We start from the raw sequence: 14882 nt of genomic DNA, 5'->3' as shown, positions 1-14882 counted from the left end.
TACGAGGTAAATCATGGGGCATTTGTTTACGTTGTTTGTTCTAAAACAAGCTAAAAAACAATTAAAATAATATTTTAAATTTAAATCACATGTTGAAACGCTACATTTGACGCTAAACAAACGGGTTCTGCCTCATGTTCTCTTGGCATTATAAACTAGTGCTTGTCCGATTCACGAAAGCAAAAGGAATTTGAGTCTCAGAAAATGAGGGCTCATTAACCATGGTCTCAAGCCCGAATAAAACAAGGTCAACAACGACCCATAATTTGCTCTTAACCAGACAACCCACAACATTAAATTATAAGCAAACAAAGGCAATAGCGGTCTTGAGGGTAGGTGTTTTTTTTTCAGTATAGAAGTGATTGTTTTTTTAAAATTTTATATTTTAAAAAATATTGAAATAATGTTTTTTTTATTTTTTTATATTAATATATTAAAACAATAAAGAAAATACTAAAAAAACCAAAACCAAAAAAATAATTTAAATTTTAATAAAAAAAACTAAAACTCCCTCTCAAACATTAATGAAAGTCCACCTGCTTTCAAGTGCGAAGCACATGAATAGCTTATATCTTCGACAAAGATACCATAATCTTAATGAAAGCTACGTGTCTTGTACGTTGTTTTCTTCTCTCTTATCCCCACAAACACATGCACTTGGTTTTGATCCATACAACCACTGCGACAACTACAATTTATTTCCCTAAAAATTCTTTACTGACTTTTTTCTTTTCTTTCTTACATGATTTAATATTCTCCTATGCGTTGACCCAAAAAATGCACTTCATTTCTTGCAGTTTTCAAGTAACAATACATTATCTTGATAAATATACCTCTCTCTCTCTCTCTCTGTCTCTGCCACCATGCGAGGGACACAGCAAAACTCCACCCCATAAACAATAAGCACAAACAGAACTAGAAGTAACATTCAAAGTGGTCTTGTGAGCTTGTCCTTAATTCGTGGTCCCATTCCAATACCCTTCTCAGTACATCACAAAGATCCCATAAAACCAAATGATTTTTATTTTTATTTTTATTTTTTGAGAAGATGGTCTCAATATTGCAAGCAGGAGCAATAATTTTTTCCTTTTTTTTTTTTTTTGACACAACCAACTGAGATAGCAATGAGTTTCTTTGCTTGAAAACATAGCTCTTTCTTTTCTTTTGGCTTTTTTTTTTTTTTTGGGGGGGGGGGGGGTTTCTGTTGTGATGGCGACATTGATGATGCTAAGAGATATGGACCGATTACAGAGTCCCAATATTATCAGAACTAAGAAAAACTGAAACAAAATATTGCCATCACTTGCTGCTGTGGCCATTCAATCTTCGCCGCTTGATCTCGGGCACTGTACTGCCATTGGTGATGCTGGTGGTGCTAGTGGTCTCACTTTCTGATTTTGTACAAAGCCTATCTAGCACGCTCAATGGGGTTCTTGTGCATGACATTGTATCCAACATTGACTCGTACCATTCCATCTCCACCATTTCTTGCACTGCATTAAAGCAGCTCAACAGCTTCTCCTAAACCATGATTAGTCATTAATTAATTATCACCAATTCTGAGCAGAGGATATAAATATATAGATATACAACCTAAAACATAATAATAATAATAATAAGTGGGGTGTTGGTTTATTTCTTGCTTATTTATTTCTTGCTTACTTTATTTACAAATGCACAGGAGGAGAATGAGCACTTGAACAAAGGGAATTGCAATGGGAGTAGTTCATTGGATGCTACAAGAAGGGCTGATGCTGCAACAATAGATGGCTTGAACTCTAGAAACTTGATTTCTGCAACAAAAACGTAGGGTTAAGCTCTATAAGAAGGATGAAGCTAAAAGTAATTGCACAAAAGTTTGTGAGTGCAATGAGTTACCATTTTGAGCCTTAAAAATAATCTCTGTAGCTCTGTCTTTGAGAGGTTGTGAGGTTGATGGATCTTTGAGTTCAAGTACAGAAATAAAGAAATGCACAAAGGAGAAAGGTGTAATCGATCTCATTCTCCAATTCAAGGCATCAAGAATGAGAAGTTCCATGCGATTAATGGTTTGTGTGTCAAAGATGAAACCAGCTTCCTCTCCCTGTTTCATTGCTTAAACAAGCTATGCACATAAGTTTCCACGGCCAACTTTGTGTTACATTTTTCCAACTAATAATAAATGTGGAGATGCGATGGTTTGTTACCTGAAAATCAGAGACTGAGAAGTGGGCGTTCTTCATCTTTGCAGCTAGAGAAAGGCAAGAGATTACTAGAAGTCTAATAATCCATGGCTTCCCTTGCTTCAAAGAACCAAGAATTCAGCAAGAATAAACCAAGGATTTTAACAAAACAGCAAAAGACATTTTGTATATTTTAGCTAGCTCGACTGCATACCGGAATTTCTTGTTTGGAAATGAATCGATCCATGTAATTAACAGCAAGGTAAGGTATGAAGGCGTCATGGTTGCAAGAATATTGTGCCTGTCAAAAGCTAAGACAACATTATTACAACACAAAACACAAGATCCATAAAAGTAAGTTACAGTCATTAGTGTTATGTTTTTACCTGTAAAATGAGAGAAATGGCTTCTTGACGAAAGGAGACATAGAAACCAGAGGTTTTCAAGCAGTGTAGGAGATTTCTTGAAGGCATGTGATCAGATTCAGAGGCAAAGAGATTTGGGACTGTATCAAATTGTTGTTCTTCCAAGCTTGTCATAGTGTTCTCAAGATCAAACTCCATTTTTCAACTTTTGTTTCGAGTCTCTGTGAAAGTGTGTTCGTATTTGTATGAAAATGTGTTTTTATAAGAAATGAGAAAGAAACAGAGGCGAGAAGAGCAGCGAGGGAGTGTGAGAAAAGTGAGGCAAAGAAGGTGAATAGTAATAATGATGGAAAGAGAAGCTTCGCTTTCTGTGCTTAAAAACGGAAGAAGAAGGAGGAGGAGGAGAAGAAGAAGAAAAACAATATTTTAGTCTTCAGCTTCACTTCTCAGTTTCCATTACTTTATATGCAGAGTTGCAAGATTGGGTTCGGTTGGACCTTAAAAAATGTTTGGGTTATTAAGTTAAAAAATGTTTGGGTTATTAAGTTATTAGATTAACTTAAAGCATCATGTAAATTTAAATTAATTATATTTTTTTATTAAAGCAACGTTGTCTTGTTTTTTTGAAAAGAAAAAAAAAATTGTTGATGTTAACCTAGAAATCTATATCTATGTAAACCCTCTTAATTTACCAAATTAATTAGATAAATTTATTTTTCTATCCAAATTAAAATATGATCCAGAGTAGGTTTTGAATAACAATTTTTTTATATGAATTTATCAAGACACGTTAAATTAAATTTTTTTATAAAAAACGAGGTCTTCACGTAGCTCTAGAACAAACCAATGAAATAGTGATTTGACAAAAATGCCACTAACCTAAAAAAAAACTTTAATCTAGACATTAAAGAGGAGATGGTATTTTTATCAGTGCACTATTGTCTTTAATAATTTTTACTGGATTAGGTTAGCAATTTTCTTTTTGTATAATAAAATTATTAATTTAATTATGCATTGCAAAACTCATATCTTTCAATCATGAGTATTATAATTTTTTTATTTAAAAAAATTAAATTACTTTATTACTTTGAAAACAAAATTAACATAACTCTTTTTCAAAATTAACATAACTCTTTTACAAGTGCTACGGTAACCTTTTACATTAGTTTGATTATTAATATGAATAGTACTTAATAGTATCATTGTAATTGATCATATAATTAATATTATCATATTGCGCCTTTCAAGTAATATAAGTAATGTAGCTGAAGCCTTTTCTATCAACAAACATCACTTTTCGTGATTGTACATTAGAAGTGTTCAAAAAAACCGATTAAATTAAGAAAACCAGAAAAAAAAAATTGAAAAAACCGAATCGAAAAAAAAAACCAATTAAACCGATTAAAATTTTGAAAAAATCAGCCGGTTCGGTTCGGTTTCGATTTTATAACCAAAAAACCGAACTGAACCGAACCGAACCGAAACTGGAAAAAAACCAAGCCAAAATCGAGCAAAACCGGAAAAACCGAGCCAAAACCGAGCCAAACCGGAAAAACCGAGCCAAACCGATTTGAACTGGTTTTTCCCTTAAAAAACCGAACCGAACTGAACCGAAACCGGTCGGTTTGACCCGGTTTCAGTTCGGTTTCGGTTTTTTTTTTTCAAATTTTTTTTTCCGGTTTGGTTATTTTTTTTTATGAAAACCGAACCGAACCGAAAATGAACACCCCTACTGTATATGGAAGATTTTAGCACCTATTTTGTTATGGGGCAGCATATATACCAAATATATCTTTAGTTTAAAGTCGACAATTATTTTTTCTTTTTCTTTTTTGAATTTCAAATTAGCTCATTTAAAATTTTAAATCAGCTCCTGTAATTTTTATTTTTACATTTGATCTCTACTCTTTTTATTATAATTTTTTATTTTAAATAATCTTTAAAATTTAAAATATTTTACAATTTTAACCCTTTTTATTTTTTAATCTTTTACATTTCACCCTTATTTTCTTGATTGCTATTTATTTTGTTTCGTATTATTTTTTTAGATTTTTTTCTTATAATTTCATCATCTTTGAGTTTTTTTTAATCAAATTTATTCTTTATTATTTTTATTGCTACCTTTCTTGATATGACAAGTTTATTAAATTGATATTATTTTCATGATTTCATCGATTTAAATTAAATTGATTGAGAATTAAGCTTTTTAATTGAATCTAAAGCTAGGGTTTCAAGAGTTGCGAGTTTTAGATATTAAATTAAGTTTAGGAGGTTCCTTGAGATTTGCTTCTTTTTTTTTTCTTTTTTTTAAGATAATATTTCCTAATTTTTTTTAGAGTTTTGCTTTGTTATTTTTTATATTTTGTTTTCTATGAGTTAGTATCAGGTTCATAACCAAAATTACTATTTTTAAAGATTAATGAGAGTTGAATTTATTTATTTTTTAATTTAATTATTTTAATTTTATTATTCAATATTTGATTTATTAGAATTTGGTTATCCCGATCATAAGCCCATGTTTGTGAGGTTAGCAACTAATTTAGGTTGACTCATATTTTTATTTATTATTTATTTATTTTTATTTTTTAATATTGAGTTGTCTGATAATTAAATTTTATATTTTATTCAATGTACTTTCAAACGATAGTATTGGATCAATGATTTTGTATTTTGATTCAAATGGACTCGAATTGAGGTTTTTTATTATATTTTTGTTAGTTTTTTTTTATTTGATGGAGATTAAGCTTCAAACTTTTTCTTTTTATTTTATTTTACGTAGAGTTATAATGTTCAACATAAGAAGTTGTTCAACATAACTATGCTTATACTGGTACTGGTCCCCGCCTCGCTTTCTCTGTTATGGGGAAAGAAAACAGTAACATTTGTTGAATTCTTTTGTTTTTACAGTAGATAGACATTCAGAATAAATACTGCCAATTAAATAAAGTCAAAAAATAAAAGAATTTCCGGTGTAAAGAAGGTCTGTTGAAAAGTAATTCCTGAAAAAAATATTTGGTTAATGATTATGTCTGAAAAAAGAAAGGAAAAGCAATTAAAGAATTAATATTTACTAACTTGTGCTACATTAAAGGTAAGATTAATTTATTTTTTTATAATATAAAAAAATATTTAAAAATTATTAATATTTTTTAGTATAAAAAATTAAAATAATATAGAGATTGACTCGACATGACCTAATCATCTTCACAGGTTTAAAGATAACCTGAATAATTAGTAAAAATATAATTTCATTTAAAATAAATATTTAAGATGAATTGTTTTTCATAAATACTGAAACAACGACATATTGAATTGATTCGGGTTTACTCTGGTTAACTTGCCAACCCCTATGTTGAGTCATGAGATTATAATAACTTCATAAAAAATAAATCAAATAAATTATGAAACTTAATTTTTAATAAATCCAATATTGAAGGATGAAATTGAAAAACAAAAATCAATTAAAAAAAACACTCAAGTCAATTTGGTTAATCTACCAAACTCATATCCTGAGTCATGAAACCAAGATAACCTAATATAAAGTAAATTAAAATAAATTATTAAGTTCAATTCCTAATCAACTAAGTGTTAAAAGATAAAATAAAAAAATTAATTAAAAAATATAGAAAAACAACTTAAATCAACTCTAGTTAATCTGCAAAACTCATGACTGAGGCATGAGAGAAGGGTAGTATCATAAAAAGAAAACCAAAATAAATCATCAATCAAATTCTCAATCAAACTAATATCAAATGATGAAATTGATAAAAAAAAATCAATTAAAAAAAGAAATAAAAATGAGTCAAACGAGTTAACCCGTCAAATTATAGTCCAGATCATAAAACTAAAATAACCTTATAAAAATTAAATTGAGAACAATTGTGAAATTCAATCCCCCAATAAACCTAATATTGAAAAATATAATTGAAATTGAAAATTTAATTAAAAAATAAAAAAAATCACTCGAATCAATCTCGATTAGCTTACCAAACTCGTAACTCGAGTCATGAGATGAGAATAACCTCATAAAAAAATAAAAATAAATAAATATTATAGTCTAATTTCCAATCAATCAAATGCTAAAAAATGATATTAAAAAAAAATCAGTTAATTTTTTTTTAAATTAATCAAGTTAACTCATCAAACTAAATTTAATTCAGATTAGGAGACTAAGATAACCATGGAAAAAGTAAATTATAAAAATTATAAAATTTAATTATTAATAAAACTAATAATGAAGGATGCAACTATAATTGAAAAAAAAAACCCTTAGATTAAAACCACAAGGAAAAACAAAACTTTATTGTAGTGAATATTTTTTTAGAAGGGAACAATGAAATATTTTCAAATATTAAAAGGTAAAATTAAAAGAAAATTAGAAAAAAAATTGAAATAACTAAGTTAACATGTATATCTACATAAAATGTAAATTAAAAAAATTATAAAATTTAATTTTTAATAAATTTAATATTAAATGATTAAATTAAAAAAATTATAAAATTTAATTTTTAATAAATATAATATTAAATGATAAAATTAAAAAATTTAAATAAATAAATAAATAAAACATCATTATAATAAATAATATTTTATAAAAAGAAGAACAATAAAATGTCATTTTCTTTGAGTGTTTTATTTTTTCCCTGCAAATGTTTGCACAAAAAGCAATAACAAGGACAGTTAGCACTACTAGGCACTTGTTGATCTGATCACATGATGGGTATCCTTATCAGTCATCTTTCACAAAATGCCTTTAGGGTGAAAAGAGATGCTTAATACTTTTTTACTCTTTTTTTAAATTAATATCCATTTTAATTTAAGAATTTAAATTGTTATATAAAATTTAAAGAATAATTTTATATTATTTTTTAATATATTCTCTTAAATAAACTTAAAATTTGTACAATTTAATTATTATCTTATACATAATTTTATTAATTTAATTTATTAAAATAAAGATGTTAAAATTAAAACTTGCATAGGTTTATTATTATCTTATACTTAATTTCATTAATCTAATTAGTTAGAATAAAATAATAAAATTTAAACACGTATTCCTTCAATATTATATTAAAAAATTATTTTAATTAAAAAATTTATATTATTAAATAAGATTTTAAATAATTTTCATGAGAATAAGGTAATTTATACATTTAAGTTTTCATGAGAATAAGGTGCATTTTTATGGAATGTTGTATGAAGACGATGAATATAATCAGTAACATATGTATTATTTTCAATAAATTCAATCCTAGCTAGGTTTTTATTTTATTATTTTATTTTATTTGGCAAAATTTGTTATCCATCACATTAACTGTAAATCAATAGATTGCAACATATATTTAAATGTACATTAAAATATTCATAGCACTGATTATATTTAAAATATAAATTTAAATTATCCCAACTGAAACTTCTAGGATTAGAATAATGCTAAGTATCTCAACGAATTATTAATTAAGCTATTTTAAATTAAGACTCTCAAGTGTAGAAATGTTGCGGCACCTAACCCAAGTGATCACCACCCAAGTTTGAACCCTATCCATATACTAATATTTAACTCAATTAATATTAATTAAGATTTACAGATTTGCTTCCTGAAAAATGGATAGACACATGACTTATGTAGCTTAGTCAAACCGTACGTTACCTTCTCATCCGCGTAATGGCCATATATTATCCTCCTCTCATATAAAAGCGCATTCCATTTTATATATATACATAATTAAATTAATTTTAACGCTAACGTGCGTTTAACCTTGATAATTAATCATTATCTTGGGCAGAAGTTCATTGGACTTGAAGTGTGATCAAGCATAAGATAGAGGAAATTAATGTTCTTGCAAACAGAATTGCCAAGCCAATGCAACAGCACCATACCAAGAGGAAGCAACACTGAGATTTGTAGCATCATCAAAGACTGAAGCTTAACCATTCACTTGGCAATGGTGATAACAGAATCTCATGCGAGTAATTGGAATGAGTCAGGTGAGTAGCCTTGTGTTAGATAAGGATGAAACAGAGACCCATCATACTGTGAGTTCTCTTGCTAATTAAGTTACTGGGCCATCAGATTGTCCTCCCCGTGTAGCATACCACTGCATGTCACTCACGTGTGTGTGATAAATGCCAAACTTGGTACGAGCTTTCCTTGTTTTTTCTTCAGAATTGCTTTTCCTTCAAAGAAAAATGAAGTAGACATGTGAAGATCCTTTGTGAGCAATTTCTCAACACCATTTTGCAGGGAACATATTTATCTGCAGAACCCTACCACTACAGCAGCGTCTCAGTCACAGAAATTGCCTAATTCTAACAGTACCAAAAATATATAGTTCACCAATTTTTTTTTTAACAAAAATATATAGTTCACCAATTTTTTTTTAAAAAAAGGTCTCTCTCTCTCTCTATATATATATAAATATGATTATGATAAGCTCAAATTTAACGACTAAATGTATGGAAGTCTTTAAATTTACAAAGAGATATTTTTGTAAGTATTAATTATTAATAACATTGACTTACTAGATATCATCAATTATCAACCACACTTCCACTAAAAACAATATATTAGATTACTTGTACTAAAAAATGAACCAATTATTTAATATATAAACTTTATGTTTAAACTGCTTGGATATTTTGAAACTTTATCAATTCCATACCTTACCATATATATTTTTATTTTTATTTTGTGTCATTTGAAGATATATATATATATGTTTGGCAATGATATAGCAAGACATAAACCATTAAATGTTACCTTCCAGAAAACAAGACAAATGTAAACAAAGTTGAAGCAGTCCTGGACACCTCCATTCGTAAATATCATTTTCGTGGAAGATAAGACAAATAGAATGTCCTGCAACTGCACTACCAACCATATAGGTCATTCCAAGAGAAACTTTCAGACATTTTACTGCAGAATTCTTATATCTAGTGGATTTACAAATATAGTTAACGGTCTTTCCTTGTCATGGCAGGAAGACAGCTTGGTTTCATGTCCTAGTGTTTAATGAGAGGTCCCATGCACAGAGGTCACGCCTTATTCATTGTGTTTTTTCTTCTTTTTTTCCTTCTTCATTTTATCATCCTTGCACTCAATTCAAATATCTCTAACATACCCTACATCCCATTTTGTAATGTTTTTAGGTAAAATATTAGGTTTCTATTAGCAAAAACTCATTAGTCTGAAATTAATCAGAAGATGACATTGCAAATAAATTATTTAATATATAGACTTGAGAGCTACACGGCCTTCTCTACTAATCAAAACAAATTAAATTAAGGGAAAAGAGTTGGACTGATGCTCTTATTAACAAGCACCTCATAGCAATTTCCTCACTTTAATTCTTCATTATATTCCATCAATCCCATGATACACACACAAGCCAGTCCCTATCAATAGTGATAGGACATTGTATCCGTAAATTCTGCATTTATTCTTCGATTGATCCTGTGAAGAAATTCAATGTGTGATAGATATGGTAACAACACATATCAAATTCCTGAATGATTTGAAATGTATGGACCAACAAATCTTACAACAAGTCTAGCCACCACATAAATGTGATATAGTTCTTATTGGTTGCTAACATTCTGCACCCCTTAAACCAAATATTTGTGATAATTCCTTTCCATTGAATAATAAGACATTCATTCATCAATTTGCACAGGCAAGAGTCCCCACTGTATTGTGTGTGCATGTCAGTACTCACAAAAAAATATCACAACTAGCTAGCTCCATTTTTGGACTGCAATCGAGCCACTTCCAAGAGTGTAATACTAGCTAGCTCTCCTCTAGTACAATAATTTGCATGCACGAACAGGGCAATTTATTAGTGTTGCAAGAGATTCCATTATCAATAACCAGGAATTAAACATATGGGATGTCCAACCTTAATCTTTTTTTAATGTATGCACGGAAGGAATGATACCTAGAAAGCAAGAACAATCAGTTCGCTTTAAGAACTAACCAAAATTATTGTAGGGAAACATTGCATCACTTGTTAACTCGAATGCCCCACGTTTTGCAATTGCTTTAAAGCAAAATTGGAATTCAATATCGAAGTAGACACAATTAAGCAAAATTGGTTGTGAAATGTCGAAATGCATAGCCTCTTTGCATCTTTTTTTCTCCTCAAATGTACGTATACGAACCAAATCAGACCAAATATCAGAGAATTTCAACTTAATCTTTAGTCATGATGTTTTTTAGAAGATGCTGTCAGAAATCCTAGATGTTGAATAAGATGTTGAGTAATTGTGACAATCATTGTAGGATTTGCAAGGAATTTTATTTAAGACGGGATTTGAAGAAGAAAATGTCAGAAAATCTTGTTTGTAAAAGAAGGAAAACATAAACCACGTATTGAAAAAAGAAGGTAATAATCAGACAGTCTCAACAATCACCTTTTTCCCATTTCCTCTTTGTGGACATTGCCTTCAGACCTCTTTTATCATTGTATTCTTCAATCATCATTGCCTTCAGGCCTATGGTCAAACCATTTGAACAAAGTTTCTGTTCATCTTGAAGACATGCAGAGCATATCATCTTAATTACAATTGCAATAAAGGTGAACAAATCATTAGTAGCTTTGAAGACAGGAAGACTAAGTGAAGGTCTTCTTTTCATCAAGACCTTACCCCCCCCCCCACCTTTTTTTTTCATAATCATCAAGACCTTACCTTAAAATCATTTCAATTAATATTCAAATCATCTCATTTCTTTCATGATATCCATATCATTTTACCATCATTAATTGTACTTTCAAGTCCAATTGGGAAATTAATGTCTAAAGTTCTAGTGATTTAAATGATTGCATACCATAAAAAAAATGTTATAAATGATGATTCAATATCATAAAAATTGCTATAAATGATTACATATCATTCATATTTCAGCCATTGAGTCAAATATATATATACCAAAGAAGTGAAGTTAATTTCCTCACAATTACTGGCTAAGATATAGATGTTCATGCTAACCATTCTCTGATATTTTAATTTAAGAGCTTAAGCTATTCATTATACATCATGAAACCTTTAAAATCAGAAAATGTGGATTAGCATCCTCATGTTAATAATCAATTTGCTAATACAAAAGGGAATTTAGTTTAATCTCTAATATGACATCATCGATATTATTGAAACAATAATCAAAGGGCCATGCTATAACAAAATTACTCAGACACCACGTGATTTAGCAACGTTAGGTGTTGGTATGCGACAATAAATTAAGTAAATCAACTGAGAAATGAAAGATATCATGTCATTTTCTATATATTTATGAACCAAATAAAGTAGGATTTGATGAGCAAGACATAAGAAGATATATAGGGATAGAGAATAATCTAAGATAGCTTAATTTAATCTTGACCCACCTTAATTTAGCCTAGAGAATGTACCTTTTGTTGCATCTTACCTTTTATTTGTTCTTTCATTACTTTAATTTCTTATAACGTGTCTTTCTACTTTGCGACCCCAATGGATTCTCTTCTGCTCATTGATGCAAGAGAAAGCCCTAAAGCTGGTAAAAATCGTCATTTTATACTCACTGGGAGACCAATATACTTTTGCTTTTACTTTTCTGTGCCTCAGGCGCTCCCTCCCCCCTCTCCATATGCATCTTTCTTATATTCTAATTTTTAAGCCCAACTATGTTTTTATAATGTATTCATAACTTGCCATGATTTTAGAGAAAAGTATGGTTGGTTAGAATTTTTGGTGTTGTTGTTTCCAAGGGAATAGAGAAACTTAGTGAGGCTTAGATGGTAGAGACATTCATGTGAGAGTATGAGTGCATGGTTGCACGCCCTTCACCCCATGCAGATAGCAGCATCATTATTAAGTTCTTGTGTTAGACAGTCAATGAAAAGCCCACCTAATCTGGTCTCTGTTTGGGACAAAATCATGGAATTACCACCATTAGATATTCATGACCTTTTGGCTAGTCTTGCATGGCATGTTGTGCTGTGCGCGAGAACCGTTTGCTTAATTTTTGCTGGATTTTGCATATGAACACACCTCAAGCTCGTGTATGAAATTTGAAAGGAATAGATAAGAGAAATACTGGACTAGCTAGTAATTTCAGGACTTTACAAAAATCAAATCAATTCATACCTGAAATAAGAGAGATTAGGGAGAGTGGGGTTGCATAAATTAACCTCTACCTTGTGCTAAAAAATCTCATTTTAATTTAGAAAAACAATGGAATGATATGTTTGATGATATAGTAATTTAAGAGTTTAATGATTAACCTCTTAAATGAGCCAAAATAAAGGAAAAAGCATTGACAAATCAAGCATCTTACTTTTTGTAAAAAAAAACCAAAGCTCTGATGGAAATAGCCTCTCTTCTTTCTTTTTTTTTTCTATCCACTTGGACTTGTTTTGTTATAACATAAATAAAACAGAGGTGACCGGTTTAATTTTTTATTTGATTCGGTTTGGTTAGAAATTTAAAATAAGATTCAACTTCATTGAATCTAAACCAAATGGTTGGAGCCGGGGCTCACCTCTAAACCATCTTCAATTGGGTAGGTCAAGGCCTTTCCGGCCTTCTAATGAAAGAACAAGAGGATCTGCACATGTGGCTGAGTGGTTCCATTGATTGAGAGAATAATTAGGGAGCCAATTTTCCTGATGAGGGCCGATATTCATAGACCAAAACTGTTTGTGCAACTACAAGCCTTCTATTGGAGATCTATCGGGGCAAAAACCTGAAGACTTCTGTTCTCACGCAAGGATTTTGTTGTAAGCCCACTCATGCTGCTAGACCATGAGTTAGAGGGTTTTTTTGGTCAGAACTGGCCTGCTTTCATTTAATAATCGGCAGCCCAAAGTCCTGATTCCAAAACTTATAAACCTTTACCATGCTACAAATATTTTCATTTTTAATTTGAGGGATAGCTCAACTATAGACGTCTTGAATTTATTTTGTAATATTTACAAGTTTGAATTATTTCTGGACAACTGAGTATCATTAACATCATGGCGCATGGAATTAGTCAAAACATGTACTGGACAGCACGTTAATCTAAAAAAAAAATATTCCTTCTATAATTTGATTTATGCAAATTGCCAGGATTCTGTATTTAACTATACCTTTAATGGGAATTTTTATGGTGATCATGGAAGACAAATAAAATAAAGAAGTGAAAGAAAATTTATATTAGATTTCGTCAAAGAGTGATAAAAACTCTCTCTCTCTCTCTCTACATATATATATAAAATTCATGTTGTGTTAATAATTACCACCTCCATGAGCTGAGGAGAAGGAAGAAAAAATTTACTTGTTGCATTTATCTTGCCCAGGTCAGGATAATGATTATTTTGTGGAGGTTTTCACCGAGTAGATGGCCTGAAACTCCTTGCACATGCAGATAATTTTTTTAAAAATATTTTGATATATTTTTAAGTAAAATATATTTTAAAAAATAATTATATTATATTTTTAAACAGGCCGAATCTAGCTATATCTTTTCTTTTCATCTTTCAGGCTAGCTGTAATTTATCTGATGATGGTCGTCAAGATCTTGGACACGAAAAAATAAAACACCGGGGCTGGAACTCAGTTACTTTCACTTGTAAAATGATAAAATTGAGAGAAAGAATATTCCAAAAAAAAAGATAAATATCCTCCACTTGCCTAAAATGGGAGAATCGTATAGTCTGGTGCGAGAGGGACTGCCCTCCACTGCAATGCCCAATAATTGAAGCCCATAAACTATGTTTAAACCCAGCTGTCAATTATTCTCTTTTGAATTTAGATGCATTTCTCTATCCTGCCATCTCTAAAAAAATAAAAATAAAAATACAAATTACAAGACACAATAATTCAATTATAGTTATCAAGGCAAGTTTGTTTACTGGAATATAGTTATTTTTAGAAAGTAAATTATTTTTTAATATTTAGTAATGTAATAAAAAATAAATTGAAAAATATATTTTAGTATTTGGTTATGTCATGAAAAATAAGTTAGAAAATAACTTATTAATATTTTATTTTTTTCAAATTTATTAAAATAATGAGAAACAAATCTTACAAATTAAAAAGTTGAATGAGAATAAAATTACAAAAAATATAATTTCATAAATCATCTCAAATAAAATAAATAATAATCAAGATAATAGAGATCAAATCTAAAACAAAAATAAAAGATGAAGAAATTAAAATAATAATAATTAACATTTCATAAATTATTTCAAATAAAATAAGTAACAATCAAAAGAATAAGAACCAAATTTGATAAATAAAAAATTTCAATAAAAAATGATGAGGGAAAAGCAAATAATAATTATTAAAACGAGGACCAAAATTAATATAAAAATTAAATTTTAAGAGATGAAATTAAAAA

At 29.4% G+C, this 14882-nt stretch overlaps 1 protein-coding gene across 1 annotated transcript; it reads right to left on the bottom strand.

Moving 5' to 3' along the window:
* Window positions 1-1007: 1007 nt before the first annotated feature.
* LOC105108527 (putative cyclin-D6-1) lies at window positions 1008-2976 on the bottom strand. Its single transcript, XM_011002859.1, has 6 exons — window positions 2549-2976; window positions 2377-2463; window positions 2187-2282; window positions 1879-2083; window positions 1663-1793; window positions 1008-1521 (listed from the first exon to the last, which is right to left on the bottom strand). Exons 1-6 carry the CDS (start codon window positions 2723-2725, stop codon window positions 1300-1302), a joined length of 918 nt encoding a protein of 305 aa, XP_011001161.1. The 5' UTR covers window positions 2726-2976; the 3' UTR covers window positions 1008-1299.
* Between the last annotated feature and the right edge of the window lie 11906 nt (window positions 2977-14882).

The sequence above is a fragment of the Populus euphratica genome, unplaced genomic scaffold, assembly GCF_000495115.2.
Source record: "Populus euphratica unplaced genomic scaffold, PopEup_1.0 scaffold194.1, whole genome shotgun sequence".
In the NCBI taxonomy this organism is placed as follows: Eukaryota; Viridiplantae; Streptophyta; class Magnoliopsida; order Malpighiales; family Salicaceae; genus Populus; species Populus euphratica.
The sequence above is the reverse complement of the archived record's forward strand: the minus strand, read 5'-3'. Positions and strand labels throughout refer to the sequence as shown.